Source organism: Octopus bimaculoides, chromosome 9 (assembly GCF_046866305.1).
Source record: "Octopus bimaculoides isolate indiv1 chromosome 9, ASM4686630v1, whole genome shotgun sequence".
NCBI classification, from domain to species: Eukaryota; Metazoa; Mollusca; class Cephalopoda; order Octopoda; family Octopodidae; genus Octopus; species Octopus bimaculoides.
The window spans coordinates 25,041,650-25,069,043 of record NC_142936.1 but is presented as its reverse complement, the minus strand read 5'-3'; the positions used below and the strand labels follow the sequence as shown (position 1 = coordinate 25,069,043).

Below are 27,394 nucleotides of genomic sequence, written 5' to 3'. Positions count from 1 at the left end.
CCTTTCTCGATCACTCGCTCTTTCTCTCTCCCTCTCTCGCTCTTTCTCTCTCCCTCTCTCGCTCTTTCTCTCTCCCGCTCTCGCTCTTTCTCTCTCTCCCCATCTATCTTTCCACCTGCCTACCTATCCATCCATCTATCTATCTATCTATCTATCTATCTATCTATTTATCTATATATATATATATATATATATATATATATATATATATATATATATATATATATATATATATATAAATAGCTATATATATATAGCAAATGAAAGATAGAAGATAGAATATTCGAGAATTTATTATTAATCACGACAATTGTTTCGACACATCTAGCATCAATTCCTCTTGGGTGGGACACTCAACAACCGGTTCAGGAGCATCCCGTGGCGCAGATGTATCTCATCAGATGATAAATAAATACAACTCGTTAAAATTACTGTTCCGCAATGTAACTTTCCGTTTTTTTAGAGAGAAAAGCAGCCAGATAGAGAAAATATTTTCATTTATATAGAAGATCAAAAATAAAAATAAAACAGATGGCAAAAAGAGAAACGAACACACAATACAGCGAGAAAATTATTTAAAATAACCGTTAACAGATATGGGTGTATAAACGCCCTTAGCAAGCTGCATGGCGCGAGTACACTCGCTCATACAAGCATCTGCAAAAATGTGAACATACGCACACGTGAGGTTTGGTGCACTCATGATCACAAAGCGAGTTAGTTATTTACTTGATGTTTATAAGAATGGAGAGGTTAAAAGTAAATTTAGTCATCCATACCTTAAAGCTAATTAAGTTAAGTTAACCGTTACTCAAAATTCATTCTCACTGCATTGTGCGAAAGTACATTTATATGCGTGTAGGCATCTCGAGAGTCGTTCAGAAATTCTATTAAGTATCTTCTCGTTAGTCCACAGAATAGACAGGGATTCCTTGGAAGAGAGACGGCATCTCATGGAAATTATATTGTATGGTTTCGCATACCTTACTATGGACCAATTAATGCTGTACTTCGTTTTATCCTCCTTCATTCGCCATACAAAATCTGCCAAAGATGTTGAACATCTCTTATTGACTGTCTTAAAGCTGGCAACATGGTTACGATAACGATTCTTAAATGAATTAATCAGCACGGTATATTTATATACAAGATTTGTACTCATGCAGAAATTCATCGAAGGACATTTTGATTTTTCTCTGCATGAGCATTTATAGTTTTTATTTGTATATAAGGCAGTCCCGACTCCATTTACCGGCGTTGTTACCGTGCTAGCTGTATCATAAGTATTTCTACTAATACAAATTGGTCGTAGTTGGTGTTTATCAATGCGGTTTACATCTCCTTATTTAAAAGAATTAACAATACAGGGCTACAAATCGTCAGAGATCTAGCCACAGATGATAGAACCGAATCCTACGTCCCTCGAATCCCCCGGATTATGCTTAAGGACCATAAACCTAACTTTCTTATTGATCCCTCAGTTAGATTGATTTGTCCTTCTAAATCCGATATAGGCATTATTCGTAAAAAAAAAATCATTGATAGGGTAATAACCGTCCTTCAGTCTAAAATTAGATTATCCCTCTGGTCTGATACCCAAGAGGTGGTTGGATGGTTCAAGCTTCTAGAAATTAATAAGAATAGTAAATTCTTGCAACTAGATATAGAGAGCTGTTATGCCACTATCAAACCGGTCGTTCTTAATCAAGCCCTGATTTTTAGCATGAAAAATTCCAAACAAACCGCAGCCGTTTGCATAATTTCCACGAACTTTCAGTGTTCCAAATTATTAACGAGTGGTCTGATAATCGTGTAATTATGGGTCGTAAATGTGACTTAACCGCTTCAAATAAATATGTTATTACTTCTGAACTTTCAGAAATAAGATAAACAGAACTATCTAAAATAATTGGGAGACATCACTAAACTCTGAAAACATTTGTTACAGCTCCTTCGAAGAGAGCCGACAAGGGTCAGTCGAGGGCTGTTTCTCAATGTTCTCTGTCACGAATTAAGCGTACAGCTGTAAAGAAAACATGTCTTACAAGTGGAGAACTTTTCAAGTGCTTTGGCGAAAAAAACTGTGTCCAGAACTACCTGATGTCATCTTCTGAAAAAGATCGGTAAACCAGTGACATCAGTTAAAAGGCTTCCTTTAAACAAAATACACATACAAAATCGTCTGAACTGGGCAGAAGATAACAAGAAGGTCGACTTTTCAAAAGTTTTGTTTACTGACGAAACTTGTTCTATTCTTGATGGACCTGATGGTTGGTGCAAGGGATGGGTTGTAAATGGACAAGATCGTCATCAATGCTTGAGATACCAAGAAAGCGGAGGAGACATCATGATTTGGATAGGCATTATTGGAAGCATTATGGTTGGTCCTTGGAAAGTTCCTGATTATGTTTAAATGGCTGCGGATGCATACACAGCCTTTCTGAGGGAGCACCTTGAACCTTGGTTAAAAAGTAAAGGATTACTTTCATGACAATCATAATATTCATGTAAGATAATGCGCCCTCGCACTCAGCGATGAAAACTACAGCGGATCTGCCGAAGACATTTGTTGATGAAGGTCTGGATCTTCTTGTAGTTGCTGCAGGTGGCTCTCCATGTTGAGCCATACAAAAGCACAGATTTTACGTTTGAACTAAATAAGCGGAGTTTAGTTCGAGTTGAGATGGCAGTGGACTTTCATACCGGCCAAAGAATAGCGAAGGCTTGCCAAGCCTTCTTGCTTCTTGCAGTGATGTCCTCGTCTGATCTACCTGATTTGCTGATCTTGCTGCCAAGATAGACAAACTCACTAACATCCTCCACATGTGCCCCATTGATTGTGATTAACTCTTCCTGCTTGTTGTTGATACGCAGCACTTTTGTCTTTCCCTGAATGTATGCATACGCACACACTCATATAGGTATAAACAATTTAAAATTGAATTGAAGGTTAACTCAATGCATTTCGGTAGAGCTCATATTCATTAACTTTTACAAGAAAGTGGTTGACATTGAATCTTTTCCTTGTAAATGTATTTCGCATACATACATTCGTACATACGTACGAATACATCGACCCCAGTGATCAGCTAGTGCTAGTTTTATTAACTTGAAAAGGATGAAAGGTAATGTTTAACCTCGGAAGGATTTGAACTGAGAACATAAGAACGGACGGAATGCCGCTAAACATTTCGACCGGCTTATTAACGATTCTGCCAGCTCGCCGCCTTATGTTGATCAAATAGTGACGGACGGTTTTGTTTTTTAATGAAGAAGAAGAAGAAGAAGAAGAAGAAGAAGAAGAAGAAGAAGAAGAAGAAGAAGAAGAAGAAGAAGAAGAAGAAGAAGAAGAAGAAGAAGAAGAAGAAGAAGAAGAAGAAGAAGAAGAAGAATGTCTTCTCTCTTTCTCACTCTTCGTACTAACAGATATTCTTCCACTTACCCTTCTACCAGTTTTTCTCTTCCATGCTCTGATAATTCAGTACGCTATATTCTCCGTCTCTTTCTCTTACTGCGTGCCTTTCTCCTTTTCTCCATATTTTCTATTCTGAAAGGACGAACCTTTACTCTCTTCTGCGAAGACGCACTTCTGAATGAAATATTAGAAGCTTCTCCTCATTCAGGCAGACAAATCTTAGCACTTTTATTTCTACACAATATATATGTACATAAATGCATACATAAATATAAACATATGTACGTATGTACGAAGGTATGTATGCGAGTGTCAACCATTTTCTTGTAAAAGTTAATGAATATGAACTCTACCGAAATGCATTGAGTTAGCCTTCAATTCAATGTTAAATTGTTTATACATATATGAGTGTGTGCGTATGCATACACTCACACACACACACACACACACACACACACACACAAATATATATATATGTATATATATATATATATATATATATATATATATATATATACGCATCGATACATATTTATATACATATATAAATATATATCACATATATATGCATCCGCACTATACACATACTTACATTTAAACATTCGTACATACACACATACATCATCAAGCTTTTAAACTAACTGGTAATTAAGTTTAGGCAAGAACTGTTACATTATCTATATGATTATCTCTGAAATTTGATGTCTTATCTACGGCATTTAACCTTACAATGATAGGAAAGTAAAGATTAATTAGAGGCCAATTAAAAGAGCAATTATCATCAATTATTGAAGAAATACATAACTTCAGTAATGCGCTGACACTGTTGTGTACAGAATTAAAATTATAGTTATGTGGATTGTTCAAGAATATCTAACAGTTATATTTCGACTGGACCTAATTATACCCTGGAACTATGGTTCTCAGAAAGAAAGTCCAATAGCCTCTTTATATGAAATGTTATCGATCCTTAGACAGTGTATCCATCGGTCAACTAGTCAAATATTGGCTTCAAGTTTTGGCACAAGGCCAGTAAGTTCAAGAGAAAGAGTAAGTCGAATACATCGACCCCAGTGCTCAGCTAGTGCTAATTTTATTGACTTGAAAAGGATGAAAGGCAATGTTTAACCTCGGCAGCATTTGAACTGAGAACATAAGGACGGACGGAATGCCGCTAAACATTTCGACCGGCATATTAACGATTCTGCCAGCTCGCCACCTTATGTTGATCAAATAGTGACGGACAGTTTTGTTTTTTAATGATAAGATTTATAATTCTCTACATAAATAATTTATGTAATATCAATAATGAAGAAGTAAATATCTATCTTACAATTCTTGTGGTAAAATTAATTCATATCTTAGACCTGAATCATTCTGTGCACCCACCCTCATCTCTTCAGATGCTCCGTTTCTTATATAGATAACTACCACTCTTACAATTAGTGCTATTCTAATAACTCTGATGTGCGAGTTTCATTTCCTTGTTGGCATCCTGAATATCTCAAATCACATTTAAAAAAAAAGAAATGTAACTTACTCTTCTTCTAGAAAAATGTGCAACAAAACCGTAATAATACAAAAAAAAGCTTCTCGTGATCTATTTTCAATCAACAAAAGTTTGAATATATTCTCTTTTGATTATCTGTACATCTGCTTTCTATATCACAACTACAATTCTATAAAACTGATCTATTAAACTTGTATTTATAATCCATCAACAGATCGGGGCTGTTTTATATTTTTATCGTTAGAGCCATCTGTTATGTGTTACAGAAACGAACTTCTCTGATATTTTGGACATATGTAGATCATATACTTTAACACTGACATAACCAATACATATTATTCTCAATATATTAATCTATTAATCTAGAAATGTCTGTTTGCTGCATTGAGATATTGACTGGAGACAGCCTGGCTTCTTGTGTTTCCGAAGTAGAACACTCAACGTGTGAAGTGACGTCTTAGACTGTCATAGCAATGCTTACGCCACTAACAGGGGAAGTATTTCCAAAGCATGTTATAAATGTCGTATTCTTGTAAATACAATTAATGAGATATCAGTACTTCAGCATGGCTACAGTCGAAAAGCTCGAATAGATAATGGAGAAAAAAATAAATATATTATCTTGAACTTAAATTCACTTGCAACAGATATATATTAACAAAGACAGAATATCTAAGACATGTAAAAAGGAAGTCATATACGCAATTGAATGGTTGTTTTCAACATAAATATTCTTACACAATACACCCGAACACACACATACATACATATATATATATAAGCATATAGGTTTCTGTGTGTGTGTGTGTGTGTGTGTGTGTGTGTGTGTGTGTGTGTGTGTGTGTGTGTGTGTGTGTGTGTGTGTGTGTATCTCTGTGTGTGTGCGTGTTTGAGTTGTAAATGGATGCATGGATGGATGCATGCATGCATGGATAAACTGCCATCTATTCACAGGATTTCTATTAATGCCTTTAGGCGGTCATCTGGCAGGTGGTAAGATTGTTAAAGAACAGAATATAATAATAAAAGAGGAGTATCTCCCGTTCCCTCGAACATATTTCGATACTCATTCTTTCTTTTACATCCCACGAAAAATAACCAAATAGCGAACCATTACAAGTTAGAACAAGCAGTCGAATTTTCCTCAGGTCACATGACTGTAGCATCTTTGATCAAAGGTCTCCTTGGTTAGGCCTAACTTGAAGCTAAACAACAACATGAAGATTAATCTGAAGGTGGCTTACTTCCCAAGGGACCGTATCAATTTATTAAACGTTGTTTATGTAAGTCAGCATTAGTTTCAAAGCTGAATATTTGAAAGAAATTTACTCCGGAAAGGTAAAGAAACCACCGAAAACTATATTTCTCAATGAATCTTTAACAAATATTTTATAATCAACCTCCTCATCTCTCAGAATTTAGTAAATAGTCTGCGGGTCATGAATACCACTTGCGTACATATGAATAGATGTTTAAAAAACTGTAATTAACCGCTACTTCATGTACTTAAAACAACTGCCGAGTGTCGACAGCCAACTATCGAAAGCTTTAGGTTGATCTAAATGTATCAAAGTTCGATTTACAAACTTTTTATGAGATTTATCAATTGAGATGAAGGTTATCCGGACCTGTGAGCAACAGGTGGTATTCCCTAAAGCAAACGCAAAAAAATCTTGTTGCATTTTTTGTTCAACATATTTAACACTGCATTAGGAAATTTAACATGTCTATAACTGTGCTAAATGCACAGTTTTGATAATGAAAATTGCTGATTATATCCTTATTCGTTTCTGCGCCTGTCATCAATTGCACCATCACTTGCCGATGTACATAACAAACAATGCACGTAGACATTCGTCGAGGCAGTAACGAACACATAATGTATGTTAGTATAATGCTCATAGTGTATGTCATCCGAACCACTCTCACGACCTCTGAACACTTCTTGTAAGCTATACGCCGCTGTCGGTTTTTCGTAGAACATAGCAGATTCTGCCAAGGGTAATGACTGCACTACTCTAGCTCGTCACTTCCACCAAACAGTTTAGAAATTATCACTAGGATAACGTACATCCAACGAGGGTCGACTGAAAAGTTCATAGGTTGACTAAAATATTTTCATGGAATGTGAATAAATGAGGTTTATTTTTCAGTATAGTCTCCCTTGCGGTCCACACATTTCTTCCACCGGTGTTGCAGTGCTTGGATTCAATTGGTGAAGAAGCTTTCATCCTGCTGGTCAAAAGAGCCATCAACAGCAGATATGACGTCATCATTACTGCAATACTGGTTCCTAGTCAAGTGTTTTTCATGTTCGGGAAGAAGTGATAGTTAGATGAGGCCAAATCAAAAGAGGAAAGGTGATCGACCAGTTCAAAGCCATTGAACGCACTGCAGCCATTGAAACCAAGGAGTTGTGTACTGGAGCATTGTCCTGATGAAACAAAACCCCTTTCGTCAATTTTCCTGGCCGTTTTACCTTGTTAACCTTTCGTAGTTGCCTCAGCAAGTTGGCATAGTACTTTCTATTGATGGTGTAAACCTTTTGAAGGTAAATAAACATGTCTTTTGCATCCAAAAATATGGAGGTCGACGGCCGCCATGGATGATGGTCTTCCAGCGATAAGTGACCATTCCTAAAGCGTGAAAAATACTCGTAAACTTATGTTTCGCTCATGCGTCCTTGTAAGCTGTTTGAAGCATGACAACTGTTTCGACCGCCGTTTTGCCCATCAGAAAACTGAATTTCACGGAAGCACTCTGTTTCTTCGTTTCAGCCATCGCAAAAATCGACGAACAGGGGAGAAGCACTGCAAAACAAAGATGCACCACGTGGCAGTACGACATGAGCAGACGACGCCAGTCGGCAGACTGATGCCTGAGTATCGTATCAAGTGGTTTCTAGCGGCGGAAGCCCGAACTACAACGGGCTTGTCAAACACAGAGAACGTTTGCGGTTACTTTTAATATAATCTTTAGAATTACATATATAACTATATACCATATACAGAGAGATAATTAAACTTGTGCAACTAAGCATCAATTAATGTTTGGACAAAATGCAAAGATAGTAATAGCATCATAGCAGATATTTATCTTTGATGCACATGGAAACCGGAAAAAACAGAAAGAGGATGGAGAGACATACTGGAGATGGACAAACACAGAGAGAGGTGGGATTCTGCCAAATTATAATAGATGAGAAGTCGCATAACCGAAGCTTAGAAATCGTTTATTCCATATTCCGTCGTCGGTTTTGTGGAGTGGTCAAGACACTTCAATAACCAAGTCTCACATAGCACTAATTAGATACCATAATGAGGTAACTGACTATTTTAAACAGCGTCGCCGCCGTATAGAATTGATACGTCGATCGCTATACTGTAGTATCAACTACGAAGTGACTACAAGTAAGAGAGATACATCTTCAGTTCAATATTGATCTTTGTACTTCAGAAAACAATTAGATAGGATAAATGGAGAAAAAGAAATGGGGAAAAAATGTCTTAATCAACATGAAAAAAAGAAAATAGCTTTTCCCTCTTCAAAATTTTAATTTTTATTAATAATTGTTTTTCATTTATCATTTGTTTCAATTGTTTCCATTTAATTATTCATTTTTAATACTACTGTGCTGACCAAGACATGAGTTAGAAGGTGTTTAAATTTCAATAACTGTCTGTTGATTTCGTTAAACTTCAGTACTCATTGTTGAATTTATTATTTATTTGCCTGTGTGTTTGTTTGTATTGGCTGTTTTTTCCGGTTCAGAGAACGAAGATATCTTTGAGAAAGAAAGAGAAAGAGAGAGGGAGAGGGAGACGGTAGTCCTCTGAATCAAGTTAAATGTAATTTAAAATGGCACATTGTAGACACGTGAAGGACATTACGTAATCATGGCTTTGTTAAATTTCTTCTATTGAATTCCTGTGAGTTCAGCAAATATGTAGTTCATAATATCAACATTATCTTGCGATGCTGAATTAATGTAACATTCGTTCTCTGAATGGCGGAATTAAAACTCGGTTGGAACATCTTTTTCCCAACAAGATAATAATAACAGTTTCCAGTGAACTGACGCATCATCATATTAATGCATGAGCGTATTCATGTGTGTGTGTGTGTGTGTGTGTGTGTGTGTGTGTGTGTGTGTGTGTGTGTACCTGCGTGCGTATGGACTTATGTGTGTGAGTGCAATGTTATGTAAATTTAGGTCTTCGATTTTCATGACTTCAACTAAAACTAAATCTGAATTTATCAGGAAATCCATTTATATCTTCATTGCATACGAAAATTCATGGCGTTAAAAGACATATACACAGAAATCTATACACGCGCACATACATATGTGCATATGTGAGTGTACATACATGTGTGTGTACGTTCATACGAGTAGGTCTGTATATGGACCTAACTTGTACACATACGCACACATATATGCGTATGTCTGTGTATACGTATATATGTGTACGTATGTATGCATTTATACACACACACACACACACACATATACATACACACACACACTCATACACACACACACTCATACACACACACACTCATACACACACACTCATACACACACACATGTATATATATATATATATATATATATATATATATATATATATATATATATATATATATATATATATATACTAGTTCATATGAAACATTGTGAGACAGTTTAAAGTGTTTACAAAAGCCTCTCTAGCGTAAGTTGAAAATACTAGTATGAAAACAAAACAAAACCAAATACGCCAAAAATTTAAATTTTTGACTTATATTTCAATATTTCAGCTTAAAATATTTTCTCGTGATAAAGGCTTTTTGAAAGCCGAAATACTTAAATATAAGATGAAAGTTTAAAGTATTGCGTTTAGTTTGTTTATGTTCACATTTCTTTTTAATTTCAAGTTTGCTTAGTTCTATTTCATTATGTTTCATCAAAATAATGTCACTGTCATATTTTTACTACTAAATCAAGCTATATTTACTGTTATGATGAACTTATTTATTGTTAGAGAGAAAAAGGCCAAGATCGACTATCAGATAAATTTCCGAAAAGATTATTTGAAACACGGTGTGAAGCATAACAGTATCAAGAACAGCCACACACATGAACATATTAGTTTGACCTGCTTTAAAATACTTTCATGGCATTAAAAGACATATACACAGAAATCTATACACGCATGGTGAACTTATTTATTGTTAGAGAGAAAAAGGCCAAGATCGACTATCAGATAAATTTCCGAAAAGATTATTTGAAACACGGTGTGAAGCATAACAGTATCAAGAACAGCCACACACATGAACATATTAGTTTGACCTGCTTTAAAATACTTTCACTTCTACACGCAATTTTATTATAAAGAAGCCTTCTGTGATATCCTTTTAGACTGCGACATCACTTAATCCATGAATATAATCTCAAATCTCAAATTGAAAGTTTATCTGTTTGCGGAACTTCTCAATAAAACTGCAATTATCCAATGCTGTCACAATCATATTATACATAAAAAAGAATATCACACACAAATACCCAAATTCCTTTGAAGTCAAAGTCTAGGCATTGTTACAAGTTTGCAGAATCGTTAGTGCGTTTGGGTAAATGCTTAACGGCATTTCTTCCGGCTCTTTATGTTCTGAGTTCAAATTTCGTCGACGTCTACGGCTAATCCCGCCCACTAATATTGCTGCCCGGGTGCCAAAATTTGAAACCATTACGACACCGATTCTTCCTATCACTCTCAATTCTACAAGCACAAACATGAATTCTCATGCCAGCACCACAGATTCGTAGTCTACCGATGATACTCAATAACAATCATTTGAAGGTGAAAGTTCAGCTGTCAGCCGATAAGCAATCTACACAAAAGTTTGATCGCCAACTAAGAAAAAAAATAATATAACAATGTTTCAAATTTTGTTACAAGGCCAGTAATTTTAAGGGGTGTGGTCTTGTCGATGACATCATACTCGGCTAATACTTTTTGTCGAGCACTGGAGCCGATGCAATAGAGTAGCCTCCTCCACACCTAAAAAATTTAAGACTTTGTATCTGTAGTATGAAGAATAAAAAGCGGGTCGCTGGCAGAATCGTTAGCACGTCGGGCAAAATTCTTAGTGGCATTTCTTCTGGCTTTACGTTCTGAGTTCAAAATCTTCCGAGGCCGATTTTGCTTTTCATCCTTTCGGAGGTCGATAAGATAAGTACCAACTGAGATCTCGGATCGATGTAATCGACTTCACCCTCCTACCATATTTCAAGCTTTGTACTTATAGTAGAAATAATATAAGGAAAATTCTTTTTAATTTTGGCACAATGCCTATAATTTTGAGGAAATGTAGCGTGTTGATTCCATTGACCCCATCACTGGCACGTGTTTCTAACGAAATCGAAAGAGGGAAAAGTAAAGATGACCTCTGTGGTATTCGAACTCCACTCAGAATATAAAACGCTGGAAGAAATACAGTTAAACATGTTTCCCGGCATGCTAACGATTCTTCCGGCTTGTTGCCTTAATGATAATTATTTCTACTATAGATTCAAAGCCTGGAGTTGCGTAAGAAAGGGCGAGTTGACTACATGGACCCCAGTGCTCAACTGGTACCTATTTTATCGACTCCGAAGGACAACAGGATCGATACAAGAAACGATACTTTCTATAATAAGGTAGACGACTGGAGGAGTAAGTGCAGAATATTAAAGAGAATCAACATCTCAGCAAGGGGCCTATTTATTATGTTTAGGTATTGTGGGATGATGATTAATTTAGTTTGCTAATGATGCCGTAGTGTTGACGCAGCTGAGAAAGTATGGATTTGAAATATCCTTGTTCCTATAAATATATCTAAGGATTTTTGATAGGAGCCAGAAAACTTTAAGCAAAAGCCTTCTCTGATAGAGAACAGACAATACATTTAATTTTACTTTGGGAGAGGTACTTGGTTTCCGTGTATATGTATCTGTGTGAGTCTATATATACTGGTAGAAAACTATGCGTGAAGTTGCGTTCATTTAAGTTAAAGGGTAACATGATCGTTTTAAAATCAAAACGTCAAATATGTAGCAGATTAAAATAAACCCTGGGGTCGATATGATCCTCTGAAACTCTTAAGAACAATACTATAGCATAGTCGCATCCAGTTACTGTAACTAGTAAAAGAAAATAGTTTGCATTTCCCATAAAATAACTAATTTTAATCAAGACAAAAAAAAACAATAGATTTGAAGGAAGGGGTAAGTCGATACCATCGAATCCAGTATTAGACTGGTACTTTATTTCATTGAACCCGCAGGTATAAAAGTTGAAGCTGACTTTGGCGGGATTAAAACTTAATATATGAAAAAAATGCTGGAAGAAATGCCCTAAGGATAATTCATTGATGATACTAGAACGATTGTGCCACCGCGCCGCCCGCTTTTTAAAGTAATTCTGTTTTCATTCACTTCATACATTCAATTGTACCGTTATCACACAATTACTACCACCAGTAAATGTATCCTGTTTAAAACGAGAAACAAATATTTGAGCAAAAGGAAAATATTTTTATTTATGGTTCTTAAGTCTTTGCGCACTCCTACCATCAAACTACCACCCAAGAGAGCGGACTACAAAATCTTTTGTATAACACTTGTGTGTGTGTGTGTGTGTGTGTGTGTGTGTGTGTGTGTGTGTGTGTGTGTGTGTGTGTGTGTGTGTGTGTGTGTGTGTGTGTGTGTGTAACGGTTTCATTAGCTGCTTGATTATTTATCTCAGAAACTGTTGAACTCAGATTGTCGATGTTTTGCTCATCATCCCGACCTTTGATCAACATATTGTTTTAGACTTTTATAAGGTTTTATTTTCGTTATGTTGAATGCAAATACTTCAAATTTTGGCATATCGACCTCAGTACACAACTGATACTTTATTTTATCAACCCCGAAAAGATAACAGGCAAAGTTGACCTCGGCGGAATTTTATCTCAGAAAAGTTGACAGTAAGTATTTGCGGCGAAACTCAATTCAGCGTGATACGTGTCGGATGAGCTATGAATTCAAAGAAAACCGAAACCTGTTATACAAAAATTAAAACGCAGCAGTAATACGTTCATGCATTAAACTTAGCAAAACATTCTTAATGTTAATGACTATAATATCTGTAAGGCAAAATATCTTCCAATATTGAAAACTGACGTATCTTTTGTGAGTTTCAGTTAGTGTTCTCTAGTCACGATGTGGTAGCTTCTGCGAGATTTCAGTACATACGAAGAGAAAAAAATTTCTTTTGCATTATTCGATTTATTAAAGGGTCAAATAGTTCTAATTACGTAATCATGTTACTTCGTCAAAATTTTCTTGTTTATTATGATTGTGATTGATATTATTTGGTTTGCTGAACGGGATCGAGAATTTTCTATTATTATACGCGTGCTAAAGTGGTTAAATAGAAAAAAATATTACATGGTGATTGTTGTATTCTTTTTTATATATATATATAATAAAAATTCCATCAAAAATGTTTAACTACTAATAAGCAAATTCCATTCTTACATTGTGCATGAATAAGTAAGAAGAGAAATATTTTGCTTCTATTCAGCATCTGCTTCATACTTTTGGTGGAAAACTAAAATGTTGCAATGCAATGCTATTAAAGTTCTGATTGGAGTGAAATTACTAGAAACAGGCACAGAATCTGCAATACGATCACCGTTTGCCGGGAGCTTAATTCAGCTTTCACTGAATTCAAGAACTTTATTTTTGCATCACAAATTTAAAATGGCAAATTTTGACGTAGATGTCATTTCCAAGTGCATTACCAATGAAAAGGAAATGAAATTGCTCCATCGAGGAATCAAATTATTGTGTCTAAATTAAGTTCAGTGATGAAGTATTAAGTAACACAGGGGTGAGAGTTGGCAACCAAACATTATAAGCATCTTATGATATAATGTATGTATAAATATTTTTTTAAAAAACGAGTAGGACGGGAATTTGTAATAATTATGTCCTACCCAAGAATATTCATTTCTCATATAGATACAGCACCTCAGATGTGACCAATGTGTATAGCTGATTAAATTGACTCTAGTTTTCAAACAGATAATATATTTTATCAACGCCGGAAGTATGAAAAGGTAAAGTCGATCTCGGTGGTATATGAATTCGGAAACTTAAAGGTACCCAGCACAAGGTCTATGTAACCCACCACTCTGCCGATTTTGCCCACTCAGTTCTTTTCTTAAGATTCTACCGATATAAATTTAATTATTATAATCTAATGAAAATAAATTATTAAACATTTCGTGAAGTTCGTGAATTGTGAAGTCTAGTGAGTTCTAAAATTTCTAAAGGAGTCTTTCCTCGTAATGGTACCATATTAGAGAAGAAGAAGCATATCTCTAGTGCGGAATTTTACACTCAGAACGTAGCAACGGGTGAAATATCGCTAAGCATTTCACCCGGCGTGCTAAAGATTCTGCCAGCTCAATAATAATAATAATCCTTTCTACTATAGGTACAAGGCCTGAAATTTAGAGAAAGGGCGCAAATCAATGTCATCGAAGCCAGTACTCCACTGGTACTTATATTATCAACCACAAAAAGAAGAAAGCAAAATCGACCTCAGCTGAATATAAAATGTAAGATCGGAATAAATGCCACTAAGCATTTTGTCCGGCTAACATTCTTCCGGCTTGCTACTTCATTATAATAATAATAATAATAATAATAATAATAATAATAATAATAATAATCCTTTTTTTTATTATTATAGGCACAAGGCCTAAAATCAGTGGGAAGGATGAATGGCAAATAAACTTCGGCGGAATTTGAACAGACGAAATACTGCTAAGCATTTTTTGCGACATGTTAACGACTCTGCTACCTCGCTGCCTTTTATAACAATAATAATATTTTCATATCTTGGCACAAGGTCAGTCATTTTAAGATAGGGAGCAAGTCGATTACATCGTCCCCAGTGCTCAACTTACGCTTATTTTATCGACCCCGAAAAGATGAAAGGCAAAGTCAACCTCGGTGGAATTTGTACTCAGAACATGAAGACAGATGAAATGCCGCTAAGCATTTTACCCTGCTTGCTAACGATTCCGCCGACTTGCTGCCTTAATGGCTATGATCAATAAACTAAGTTTACCAAATTTAATGATGAACTGTTCATATAAGTTTTGTTCGATATTTTATTTAGAAATAAAGTTAATGAATGTTAGCTTTTCTTTCTTTATCTTCTTCTAATGCGGATTTATACAAAAAGAGAAAAGCAATTAAATATCAATAAAAATGGTCCATGGAAATAAAATTACTCTCTTGCATTAACCAAGATATCTCTGTCTGTATGTTTGTCTGTCGACCTGCTCATTCATGCAGTCGTTGAGAATCATTATAGTACCTTTGAAATAAAAAGAAAATATAATATGAATATATATTTATATAAGTGCAGACATGAGTGTTTGGTTAAGAAGCTCACTTTCCAACATCGTGGTGTCGGGTTCAGTCTCGCTCCTTGGTACTTTGGGCAAGTATCTTCTACTATAGAGCAGGGCCAATTAATGCATTGTCGTATATATGTGTGCGAACAAGTAAAAAATAAAAGACGTGTATGTATGTGTACATGAAGATAAGTATACAGAAATATGTTTGCTTGCATATATATATATGTGGGGGGGGTGAATGCATGAATATGTGTATGTATCCATAAATATACGTCACTGTGTTGTGTCAAAACGCTAAGCTTCACATTAAGCTTTGTCTTTCTTCCTCAAAGCATCTTCTTTTCCGAGTCCCCTGCAGCTGTCCTGAGAGCCAAAGAAGGCCATGGGTATTGGCTATGCCACCAGAAACATTAAACGCGCGCGCACGCGTCTTTATGTGTACATGCATATATACATGTGTGTATGTGTGATAAATGGAATACTTTTAACAGTGAAACATTTGACAAACCATCGTAGAAAATGTACCGTTAACATATACAAAAGTGAATGTAGCAGTTATTTTTTCTTTTGTGTCTCATTGTCTTATTAAATAGCTAAAATCGCTTTCCGATGATGTAACTGCTTTCCGTTTCAATGCACGATCTAACATCCTATTACTTACCAAAGATGTACAACTATGATATGTGTGTATATGTATCATATAAACATATATAATTAGACTGCAGACGAAGTGGCCATAGATGGAACACTTTTGATTCCAGCTCTCTGTGGAAAGGAGTTAATCTACAACTAAACGATAGCAAGTAATTTAAAACTGACTCGATTATGTTACTATGGTGTGAATCAAGTCTTACATCGAGAGGCACAAAATTCTTCCGTTCCAAAAGGTGGATGAAATTTGAAGTGTCATACATACAGAGACCTTTACCGTAGGAGTCAAAACAACTGTAAACTTTTTTTCTTTTTTTAGCTTCAGGAACACAGTTTATAGTTAGCCGACAAATATTGAATATATTTATATTTACCTTAATAGCCAAAACGAGAGCAATTACAAGGCCAAGAAGAGTCATTCCAATGCCAAGACCAGCCATAGCACCTGCGACAAAGAAAAGAGGCCACCTTGCTTAGTTTAATGTGTGTGTGTTTGTGTGAGTGTGTGTATTACATTTCAATGAAATCAAGTCAATTGTAGTCAACGATTAGTTTGCATCTAGCATATATTATGGCTTGTATAGAAAATACGAAAGGAAACATGGCTGGTTATTAATCAACATATCATATACACGTCGTCCCATATCGAAATTAATAAATAATGCTGATAACATGACAAATGCTATACGACTCCATATTAAAAAGCAGCTTAGGTCGCTAAACATGCGATAGATAAATATATGAAAGAAAGGAATGGAACTGCGACATAAATTTCGATAGACTGCAGTTTTTACCTAAGGGAGAGTTGGATTACATCATAAAGTATGACATGTATAAGCTTATGATATAGATTTATTCCACTTTGGAAACGTGCGTAGTGACTGCTTTCTCGTATACGAGCGATGCTATTACTAGAAAGAATCATTGAAAAGAGTATTGATAATGCTATGTGAGGCACTTATATGACTCTTGATCACCGCCAAAGATTTGCACATTTTATTGCATAATGCACAGTTGTACTGGCTGGCACGATGAACCGCTGCCACAGTGTGAAGTTTTTTGACGTCCTTTTAATCCCCCAACTGAACGGCACACCTTTCTACAGGTTGCACATGGTCTGTTGTCAACACACATACATACATATATATATATATATATATATATATATATATATATATATATATATATAGTCACTTAATGTGACTAGAGTGTTAATAAGCACCTACATTGCTAGAAATATAGGCTAAAATGCGCTAATGCTCTAGTTAACGAACATGAATGAAAGCATATTCACTAACAGGGACCGGAATCATTCGAAAAATACCGATCGAGAATTCTTAATGCTGACGTCAGTTTCGGCAATTTCCGTTGTCTCATCAGTTAAGCCGGCTCGACCTCGGCTTTAGTGACAATTATAATTCCCCTTTACATGAAATATATCAATAGATAGATAGATAGATATACACACACATATAGATACATTTATAGTAATTATTTGGACTTTGGGTATATGTCTCTCTCTCTCTTATTATATGTCTCTTATTATTATTATTATTATTTATCCCTTTCAGTCATTAGACTTCAGCCATGCTGGAGTACCGCACTGAATTTTTTAGTTGATTGAATCGACCCCAGTGCTTATATTTTAAAGTCTGGTATTTATTCTGTCGTAATCTTTGCCGAACCGCAAAGTTACGGGGACGTAAACACATCAACACCGTTTTTAAGCGGTGATGGTACGGAAACACAAACATAAGGGCACACGCATACATAGATATATGTACGGCAGGCTTCTCACACACGGCTTTGGTTGACCCGAGGCTATAGTAGAGGACAACTTGCTCAAGTTGCCACACAGTGGGACTGTATCCGGAACCATGTGGTTAGCAAGCAAGCTTCTTACTACACAGCAGCTCTTTTCTAATGTTCATTATACAGAGTCCCACTTCAGGGCAAAAACTGACAAGGCTGAGAATTTATGAGAGACAGCAGAGATTTACGTACTCTAACTTCACAATACTTTTCTTGTCCATTTTACTAAAAAAAACACAGGTCTTGCCGACGCCGGTCGACTTGGGGGTCTGTTTGATCGTACAGGTGTGTGTATGCATGTATGAATGTATGTATTATGTATGTATGTATGTATGTATGTTGTACGTATCAGATATTCAATAACTTAATGGCCTAGGTGTGATAATATGAATATATAAAGTTACTTCTTACCTGTAGTATATGTTGTTTGTGTTGTAGTCTTGTATAATACTTCATCGAATGTCAATTCTTTTGGCCGTATTGCTGTCTTTTCTGACTAAAAATGAGAACAGAAACAGTTGCATATTGAAGTTTAAATTAATCTAGTTATATTGTTGCTTTTATGGAAATGCATAAACACCCTTATTTGTACTGAAATACTTTGTATCTAAGTAAGAAAGCGAAATTTATAACAGACCATGTGAGCCTTATGACACAATGTCTTACATTTTACACATTCGCTTGATCTGGTAGATATAACATCTAAATCATTTTTAAATCACATGTACGGGCGTGCGGGTGGGCGGGAGGGCGTGCGTGTGTAGATGTTACATATTCAAACATAGATTAGCATAAAGAGTTACATTGAATGTCAATAAAGCATAAACAATTAAGTTTTATAATCGTTATTGGTATATTAGAAATGGTCGCGCAAAGTGAGAAAACAACTGTTTATAATATCTGGCAGGCATAAGGCGGCGAGCTGACCCAATCATTAGTACGCCGAGCAAAATGCTTAGCGACATTTCGTCTGTCTTTGCGTTCTAAGTTCAAATTCCACCCGAGTCGACCTTACTTTTCGTCTTTTCGGGATCAATAAAATAAGAACCACTTTAGTACTGGGGGTCGATATAATCGACTGGCCCCTCCCGAAAAATTTCAGGCCTTGTTCCTAGAGTAGAAAAGAATAAAATAAGAACCAGTTGAGCGCTGGGGTCGATGTTATCAACTTACCTCTTCCCCAAAAATTGCTGACCTTGTGCCACAATTTAAAACCAATATTTGGTGCTCTTCTTCGATGTATTGCGATCAAATCCAGCACCTCAGTGTTCATTTTCGCTTTTCAATCCTAATAGTTTATTAAATAACTACATCAGCTACGTTGTTCTGCAGTCAATTCACTTGACGTGGAGGTATCTGAGTCGTCATAGTGTCCTACCTTGACTGTTTGATCTGTCCAATCTAAGTTCAAGTTCCACCACTATCAACCTTATTTCCCATCACCTGCTTGGATCCTACATATAAAGTACCAGTCATGAAATAGTGTCACTTATTCTTTACCCAGACTATCTCTCTCTCTTTCTCTCTCTTTCATTCTTTCGTTTTTCTCCCCTTTCATTCTCTCAAAATTAGCAGTGGTCGACAATGTGTCTTGGTTTTATAAAAGAAAAACTTGCAATGGGGGAAAATTACCTTTGTGTTGTTTTAGAAAATATTCATCGACAACCTTAAAATGTTTAAGCAAGTCAACAGGGTCATTCGTTGACCTTGTAGTGCATCAAACATGGGGAAGTGGCGAATTTTATATATTACTTGATTAAATACTTTGAGAGTGTTTAACCCAAATCTTCAACGCTCTGAATTCTATTAAAGCAAAGGATTTTACTTCACTTTTAATCACTCCAAAATTATCAAAATTTATGCCAGTACTTAAATCTAATTAAATTGCCTTTATCTCTTCCTCCGCCGTCTTCTTTTACTGCTTAATTAAAGAGGGATGAAAGCACTACACTGGTGACTGACAGGGAGGAAATTAACTTCAAATAAGAGACTTGGCTTTTATTATTACGTCAGGATAAACTTCGCTAAAAGCAACCAATTATACAGAATGCTATGCTACACAAGTACAAAATATATCTGTACGAAAAATCTCATTTAATGTTTCTGATGCAGAATATGCCAAATTACATATTTACTGTTGCAGCCGCTGCAACGTGAAAATAGTGATTATGCTGTAAATATTTACATGGAAAGCTACAAGTATTAACTATATTTCCCATACAGAAACATTAGGAGTACTAAATAAAATCCTGTTCTGAATAGAGTTTCAGCTGAGGTAATTATAATTTGAAAAACAAAGAATAAAGACTGTAGCGCACAAATAAACACACTTTCAATATTTCAACTAAAGAAATGTTCGTGAAATTACTATCTTGTTACGAGTGCGTACCGACGTCCTTCATCTTCTTTGTCCCCATAATCTATATTTCTGCGATCTCTACATTCCAAGTCCTTCTAGAAGCACTAAAATAATAGAAAGTTATACAACTCTACATTTTTAATGCATTCGTTTGCCTTTTCTACCAACTGTAGTGATCTCAGTGCTTGTTTTTTTTTTTACTTCTACAATGGTGCCAAGCAGAAAATTGATGCAGAGCTCCTCTGATCTCAGAATCAGAACCATTTCCGAGTGTAAGAAGGAGTTTTCGCCTCCCAGTGAGTTTTTATCTAACTCTCTAAGCGTCGTTGCCTAGTTTGACTATTATCTAGTTCCCTAGAATATATATTTGTGTAGCTTCCTAAACACACTTTATTTTATTGCTAGCAAACTGTATCGATCATCACTTCTCTGTTTTCTCTCCTGCCATTCTTTTAGCAATTTTTTTCAATTCATATATTTTACATCTTTAATACTTTCTTTATATATATATTATATATATATATATATATATATATATATATATATATATATATATATATATATATATATATATATATATATATATATATATATATATATATATATATATATATATATATATATATATATATATATATATATATATATTATATATATATTGATATTTTACATCATATAAGGTGGCGTGCTGGCAGAACCGTTAGTATTATATATATATATATATATATATATATGTATGTATGTATGTATGTATGTATATATATACATATATATATATATTGATATTTTACATCATATAAGGTGGTGTGCTGGCAGAACCGTTAGTATACCGGTCAAGGTGCTTAGTAACATTTCGGCCGTCTTTACATTCTGAGTTCGAATGCTGCTGAGAGGTCGACTTCACCTTTCCTCCTTTCGGGGTCGATAAATTAAGTGCAAGTTGAGCACTGGGGTCGGTGTAATCAACTTACCTCCTCCCCTGAAATTGCTGGCTTTGAGCCAAAATTTGAAACCAATATTTTACATCATAAATTCTCTAATTGCCCAACGGAAATAATTCAGCCTTACAACATTTTAACCTAGCATGCAAAAATGGGAGTTTATTCATATACTTCCTAGGTTTTTGCTGTCGTTGTTTATCTTTTTCAGAAAAACTACTTCCTAAGCCTAACACTGATTTTTGCTGGGTCCCGAAGGCTTAGGAGTTTCTTTTCCGATGAAAGGAAGAAGAATTTTAACTTCGAATGCATAAGTTCAAAACAGGTACACTAAAGCATCTAGGACAACATTCTAGCAATTCACTTGCCTCGATCGATACTTTATCAACCCCGAAAGTGTGAATGGCAAAGTTGGCCTAGGCGAAATTTGAAGTCATGGTGCAGAGAACCAGAACCAATACTAAAAGATATTCCATCCGATGCTCTATTGACACCAATATTCTGCACCATATACATGCATGTGTACGTGTGTAAGAGTGTATGTGTGCACGTATGCATGTGTGTTTGTGTATTTTGCCAAAAATATACATTAAAACAAGTGGTTCAAAAGCATTTTATGAGCGAGGTTCTTTGCAATACTAATTCTACATCGAGTTACAAACACTTTGTTGTCACTTTCAGTATCAGAAATTCAATGCACTTATATGTTGAAAACATATAACCAATAATGTTATTGTTTACCAACTATGGTATAAATTAAATAAAACATTTTATACAGTTTATTTTACGTATAAGTAATTCTCACATATATATATGCAAAATACTTACTGCTGTCTGTGAATACATTGTAATAATAAATTTTTCCTTTTTTAGTAAGTCTTTGAGTTCGTTGACAGCTTTTGAGAAGGGCTTTTCTTTCTTCTGCTCTTTCACATCTCCAATTATTGGTGCCACATCAGTTATTTCGAAGGTAACGATTATTTCGTTTTCACCAAACATAACCTAAAAGAAGAATTACATTTTTCTTCAGTTTTAAGAAAATTTCAAATTGAAAATCAAGCTTAAAGCAAATAAAGACAATCCGATTATTTCGTTGGATTCGTGTTGGTAGATTAAAAATTTAAACCTCATTCTTAGTATTTCTATTCTAGACTAAATTCCACTGAAGAACTCTAACGTAGTTTTGTGAGCTAATAGATCATCTGTCAACTTCAAAATACAGTCTTTGAATTTAAAGCTGAACTCTTTTGTTCCTTAAGGCTTCATTATAACTAGATTTGTTGAGTCATTAGGAAGTATCTTTTCTGTCATTAACACATCACAGAGTGTGGAAGATATGCGAAGCATCAATCACTTGATTGATTTCTGAAGAAAGTTGTTGCTAGGGTGATATGCAATTACCATCCTAACAATGATATTGTGTTGCATTTATAACCAACTATCACACTTGGCTACTTCACCTTCCGAAAATAAATGCGGTAGATTCTTTGATTCTATCATGCATTATTTCCAAATCAGGGAATGGAGCATGTATATTACTTTTCTGATCTTCAGGTCGCATCACGATAATTAATATTCTTTCGTATTTTAAACAAAAACTCCACCTCGCACAAATGTTTTTCGGTTTTTGCAATATCTTTCATTAACGTTATAATTAACTTCAAAGATTCATCTTTTCCCTTGTAATAACCAATCATTCCAAGACTTACCGTTATGCACTCGTTTTAACTTGTAAAAAAATAACATACAAATTTTACCAGAAGTGATACGTTACAGTCTAAAAAAGAGAGTATATTATATAATGTAGTCCTAAATATATTGTTTAAAAGAAATAAAATGAAAAGGTCACGATAAAAGATCAATTATCAATAATTTCGAAAGTACCATCAGATATAATTGCTTGCATGCATCAAGATTATCCAAACATTAAGAATCCTTAGAGCTAGTCCAAGCTTCCATGAAAGAGTTGCATTTGAAACATCCAAAATTCATTAATAATTAATGATAAGTTAAGCTTCCGATCACTGCAGTCAGCTTATCGTTCCATCTTTATAACGAAATAGAGAATAAGAACTACAGTTCGGCAATTTCTGAATATTTGAAATGATAACCATATCGGTAAGAAGGTCGATATTGCAAACGAATCTCAAATTACTTTGGTATCAGAATTCTGAATGTCTATTTTTCACAAATCGATTTTCAGAGTTCACATATTATTAGAGTAGTTATTTTATTTCTTTCACCTTCATTGAGATGAATCACCTTATTTACTAACTCTCAGAAACCGATGCCGTCGTTTTTTTTTTTTTGTGTGACATAACGAATGGAATGTGAGAGTATCAAAGCTGTTTGTTTTGTTGTTATTATTTCTCTAACTTTGTTTATACATATACATACATACATATATATATATATATATATATATATATATATATATATATATATATATATATACATACATATACATATATGTATGTATATATATATATATATATATATATATATATATATATATATATACATATACACGTGTAGTCGTTTTATAATTATTATTTTATGATTTTTACATTGTATTTTATACTTCTTTATAATGTATTTACTTATTAATTTTCTCTATATTGACTGGAGATTTCCATGGATGAGCTCATGAACTTTGATTCTTTTCTCTAAATTATATATTTATACACACACACACACACACACACACACACACACACACACACACACATATATATATATATATATATATATATATATATATATATATATATATAAGAGTGTCTGAAGTACGCATAAATTTTGCATTTCTCTCAAGTAAGATCGTTGCTCTTACTAATTTGAATTCCCACTCTCTGCCAGCACCATAAATAAGAATGGAGCAAATATAATATTTGGTACATTTATAACAAAGCAATAAACATTCTGGATTTAATGGTTGTTTGCTAAAAATGTTGTGTTTTGACATTGACGCCATTCATATTGACAACATAAGTGAAAGAGATATAGCTTCGGCAGAGTTTGAAATATCGTGTCAGTTATCTGGGAGTTTACTTCCTGCGTTATTTCTCTCACCAGTTAAAGAAAAAAAATACAGGATTTCAAAACGGAATAGCACCTGAGAATATGGTGGAGACAGTTTGTTATTGCATCAACAACTTCCAACCACTACAAATATCTCCGAATATCATGTAAATATGCACCTGCAATGCTCTTTACCTTAACACCATCCTTAAAACACTCGCTCTTTCCCTGAATCTAGACAATATAAAAATATGTGTACACATAAAACTATCAACAGAATGAAGACATGTTTTTATTAGTTCCAAGCATTATGCTGAGAGGCACATCACTAATAAGTAGAGGTTACAAATGACAAGCTCCAACAAAGTAATCCTCGGTTATTTCGTACGCAACCATCACTATAATCTACCGCCTCACACAAACAGACTCAATAGTGGAGAAAAAAACAATTTGTTCAGACTTTCACACTGCACGCCCATGCGTTAAGTCCCTGCACAATAGCCTCATCCACCATTAGGACGAGGCATGATTAGTCTAGATCAAAGAATATGAGAATTGTGCTTAATCATACAATTATCTACATTGTGCCATATATCGGATCGATTATGTTGATCTACGGTGAAACAATACATAATAACAAACTTAAATTTAACAACGATCACAGTATTAAAATATACTACCTTTAAATTCTGAATTCTTAATGGACGAATTTCAATGGTCGTAGATATTGCCGATATAACAAAAAACTTAAACCTATCTGTGTTCTGTTTAACATATAGTTTGATCAAGTCTGGAAATAGAAATGAAAAGAATAAAGGATGATAAAAAAATAATTAATGTGTATATGTTGGTGTTTGCTTATGATAATGGCCATTATTTTCAAAGCATGTTTATAGTTAATTTGATTTGGAGTAATGGTTACCTATGGTTAAATGATATCTACTCTGGAGCGGTGACAGGTAGATATGAACACCTTTCAGAATTATTAATCCTGCTGCATTCCCTCACAATCTTTATTACGTTTTGAGCTATCTCAGTCAACTGATTGAAACCCTAAACCTCTTCTTTACTGTAACTCAACTTACAGTTTGTTAAAGAAATGTAGATTTAAACAGTGTTCCGTAATTATAGCGAACCCAGTAGAGAAAGAGGTAAGCTTCCTTTAAATTCTGTACACACTGTCGGTTTCTATTCCCAGTTTGAATTAATGAATTAATTCACTTCTCTTAAGAGAAAAATATAAACGTAACACAATCTTCCTTCTTCAATACTAAATAAGTATTTCAAATGAGAATACTGTTTAGGCGCAGAGGACTTTATAAGAGTCAGTGCTTTGATCTGGTTTTATGTTGTGATTATTCCCTAAAAGGACAAATTTTGACTGCCGACTAAACTTCTATAGCCCTTTACTTCCAACGATAATGGACAGGATTATAAATAACGATATTCTGCAACACCTTAAAAGTACTGAGGTCGATTCATACGAATAAAAATTCTTCAAGACAGTGCTCCCAGCATGGCCCCAGTCTAGTGATTGAAACAAGTAGAAGATAACATATACATGTACATACATACTCTTTACTCTCTTTACTCTTTTACTTGTTTCAGTCACTATATATATATATATATATATATATATATATATATATATATACATATATATATATATATATATATATATATATATATATATATATATATATATATATATATATATATATATGTATATATAGTAGTTGGAAGTCAGTCTAAATCTTTAATGACGTTAGCTGTATAGCTGCCGTTCAAATCCATACTTTTGTTAAACTTGTGCTTGTTAAAGTAATACATGTAATATTCTGGAATAGATTATGCTCTATGACCTTCAAGAAAATATCCTTTCGTTTTATCCGATCAAAGTAAATGTATTTCATTAGACAGAAAGGAAGAAAAAATGAAAGGATATAATTGTTTGTAGCATATACACAAAGTGAGAAGTTTGTGAGTAGAGTAAATTCAATTATATCGGAGCCTGTTGAAGAAAGTTGATTATATCGACCACTGTAGGAGACAATCGATTATATCGATATTAATACTTGACTAGCACTTTATTTTATCGGCCGTGGAGAGACGAAAGGCGAAGGTGAACTCGGCAGGATTTGATGTCAGAACGTAAAAGAGAATTTCTAATTTAGCAAGTTGAGGGGAGGGTGTTAGTCGATTACATGTACTGATACTTGGCTCTAGCTGGTACTTTATTTTCTGTTTCCCAGAGAGAGGAAATGCAAGGATAACCCCGGAAGGATTTGAACTCAGAATATAAAAAAGGAAATAAAGTTAAAAAGAAATAAAAAAAAAAAAAAGAAATAACTAAACAAAAAAATTAAGATAATTGTAAAACTGACTTGTGATGGACAAAGCAAACTTTTCTCGGTCACTGTGCAAGTAACATGCACTGACATCATAGGCATATATTCTTGGTTGAATATCAGAGAAGGCGAAAACGTTGAAGTAGTAGCTTTCCTAAATCGAAGAATTTCAAGAAGAGAAAAAGGAAACAAAATGAATGATAATATCAGATTTTTTCGTTGGTATATGAAAAAAAAACAACATAAATTAAGCAAGTAAAAATCAATAAAGCTCTGGCGGTTAGTGATTATAAATACTTTAAAAGTGAAATAAATTAGTGTTCTGAACGAAAGAAGTAAAATATGTTTCGCTTAGCGCCTTCCCTTAGTCTTCATGGTTAATTGATTAATTCCAGATTAGAACTGTATTCTTCAAGATACATTGTTGAGGCTGTTGTTTTTAGTGTATTTCTGAAAACTTTACAAAATACATAATCTGTTTAAGCAAAGCCACCTATTATATCGATAGAAAAATAATTGCCGAGGATAGAATTTTGATCAGGAACTAAAGTCTCGATCTTTATGAAATTTCCACAAGCCTTAGGTATTGTTAAATGTCCTATGTATTAGACCTAACACCTTCCAAACATCTAATGGTTAAATAAAATGGCAAACTCTTCCTTTAGAAAGCAGTGAAACATTAAACCTGATGGAGTTTTAAAGTATGAAGATACTATTAGGCACAGCTGTTTAGACGCTGGCAATTTGGCACGGCTGACTGGACATTCAACCGATTTTGGCGAAAGTACTTGCTGGAGTTGGAGGCAAACACGTACATGCACGCACGTATATGTGTGCAGAAATACATATATACAGAGAAAAAAGTGTAAGAGACAGAATGGGAGAGGGTAAGAAAAAGGG

General features: G+C 34.5%; 1 protein-coding gene across 2 annotated transcripts in view; it reads right to left on the bottom strand.

Annotated features, from left to right (window-relative positions):
• Positions 1-15,099: 15,099 nt before the first annotated feature.
• LOC106884209 (uncharacterized) overlaps positions 15,100-27,394 on the bottom strand; it is a 71,883-nt gene continuing 59,588 nt past the window's right edge. For both annotated transcript variants that reach the window (XM_089357295.1, XM_089357294.1), the window contains exons 11-16: positions 26,531-26,648; positions 24,827-24,936; positions 21,954-22,127; positions 18,240-18,324; positions 16,391-16,461; positions 15,100-15,322 (exon numbers count right to left, since the gene is read on the bottom strand). In XM_089357295.1, coding sequence (XP_089213421.1) covers positions 15,314-15,322; positions 16,391-16,461; positions 18,240-18,324; positions 21,954-22,127; positions 24,827-24,936; positions 26,531-26,648 — 567 coding nt within the window. In that variant the 3' untranslated portion in view covers positions 15,100-15,313. The remainder of the gene's footprint in view (positions 15,323-16,390; positions 16,462-18,239; positions 18,325-21,953; positions 22,128-24,826; positions 24,937-26,530; positions 26,649-27,394) is intronic.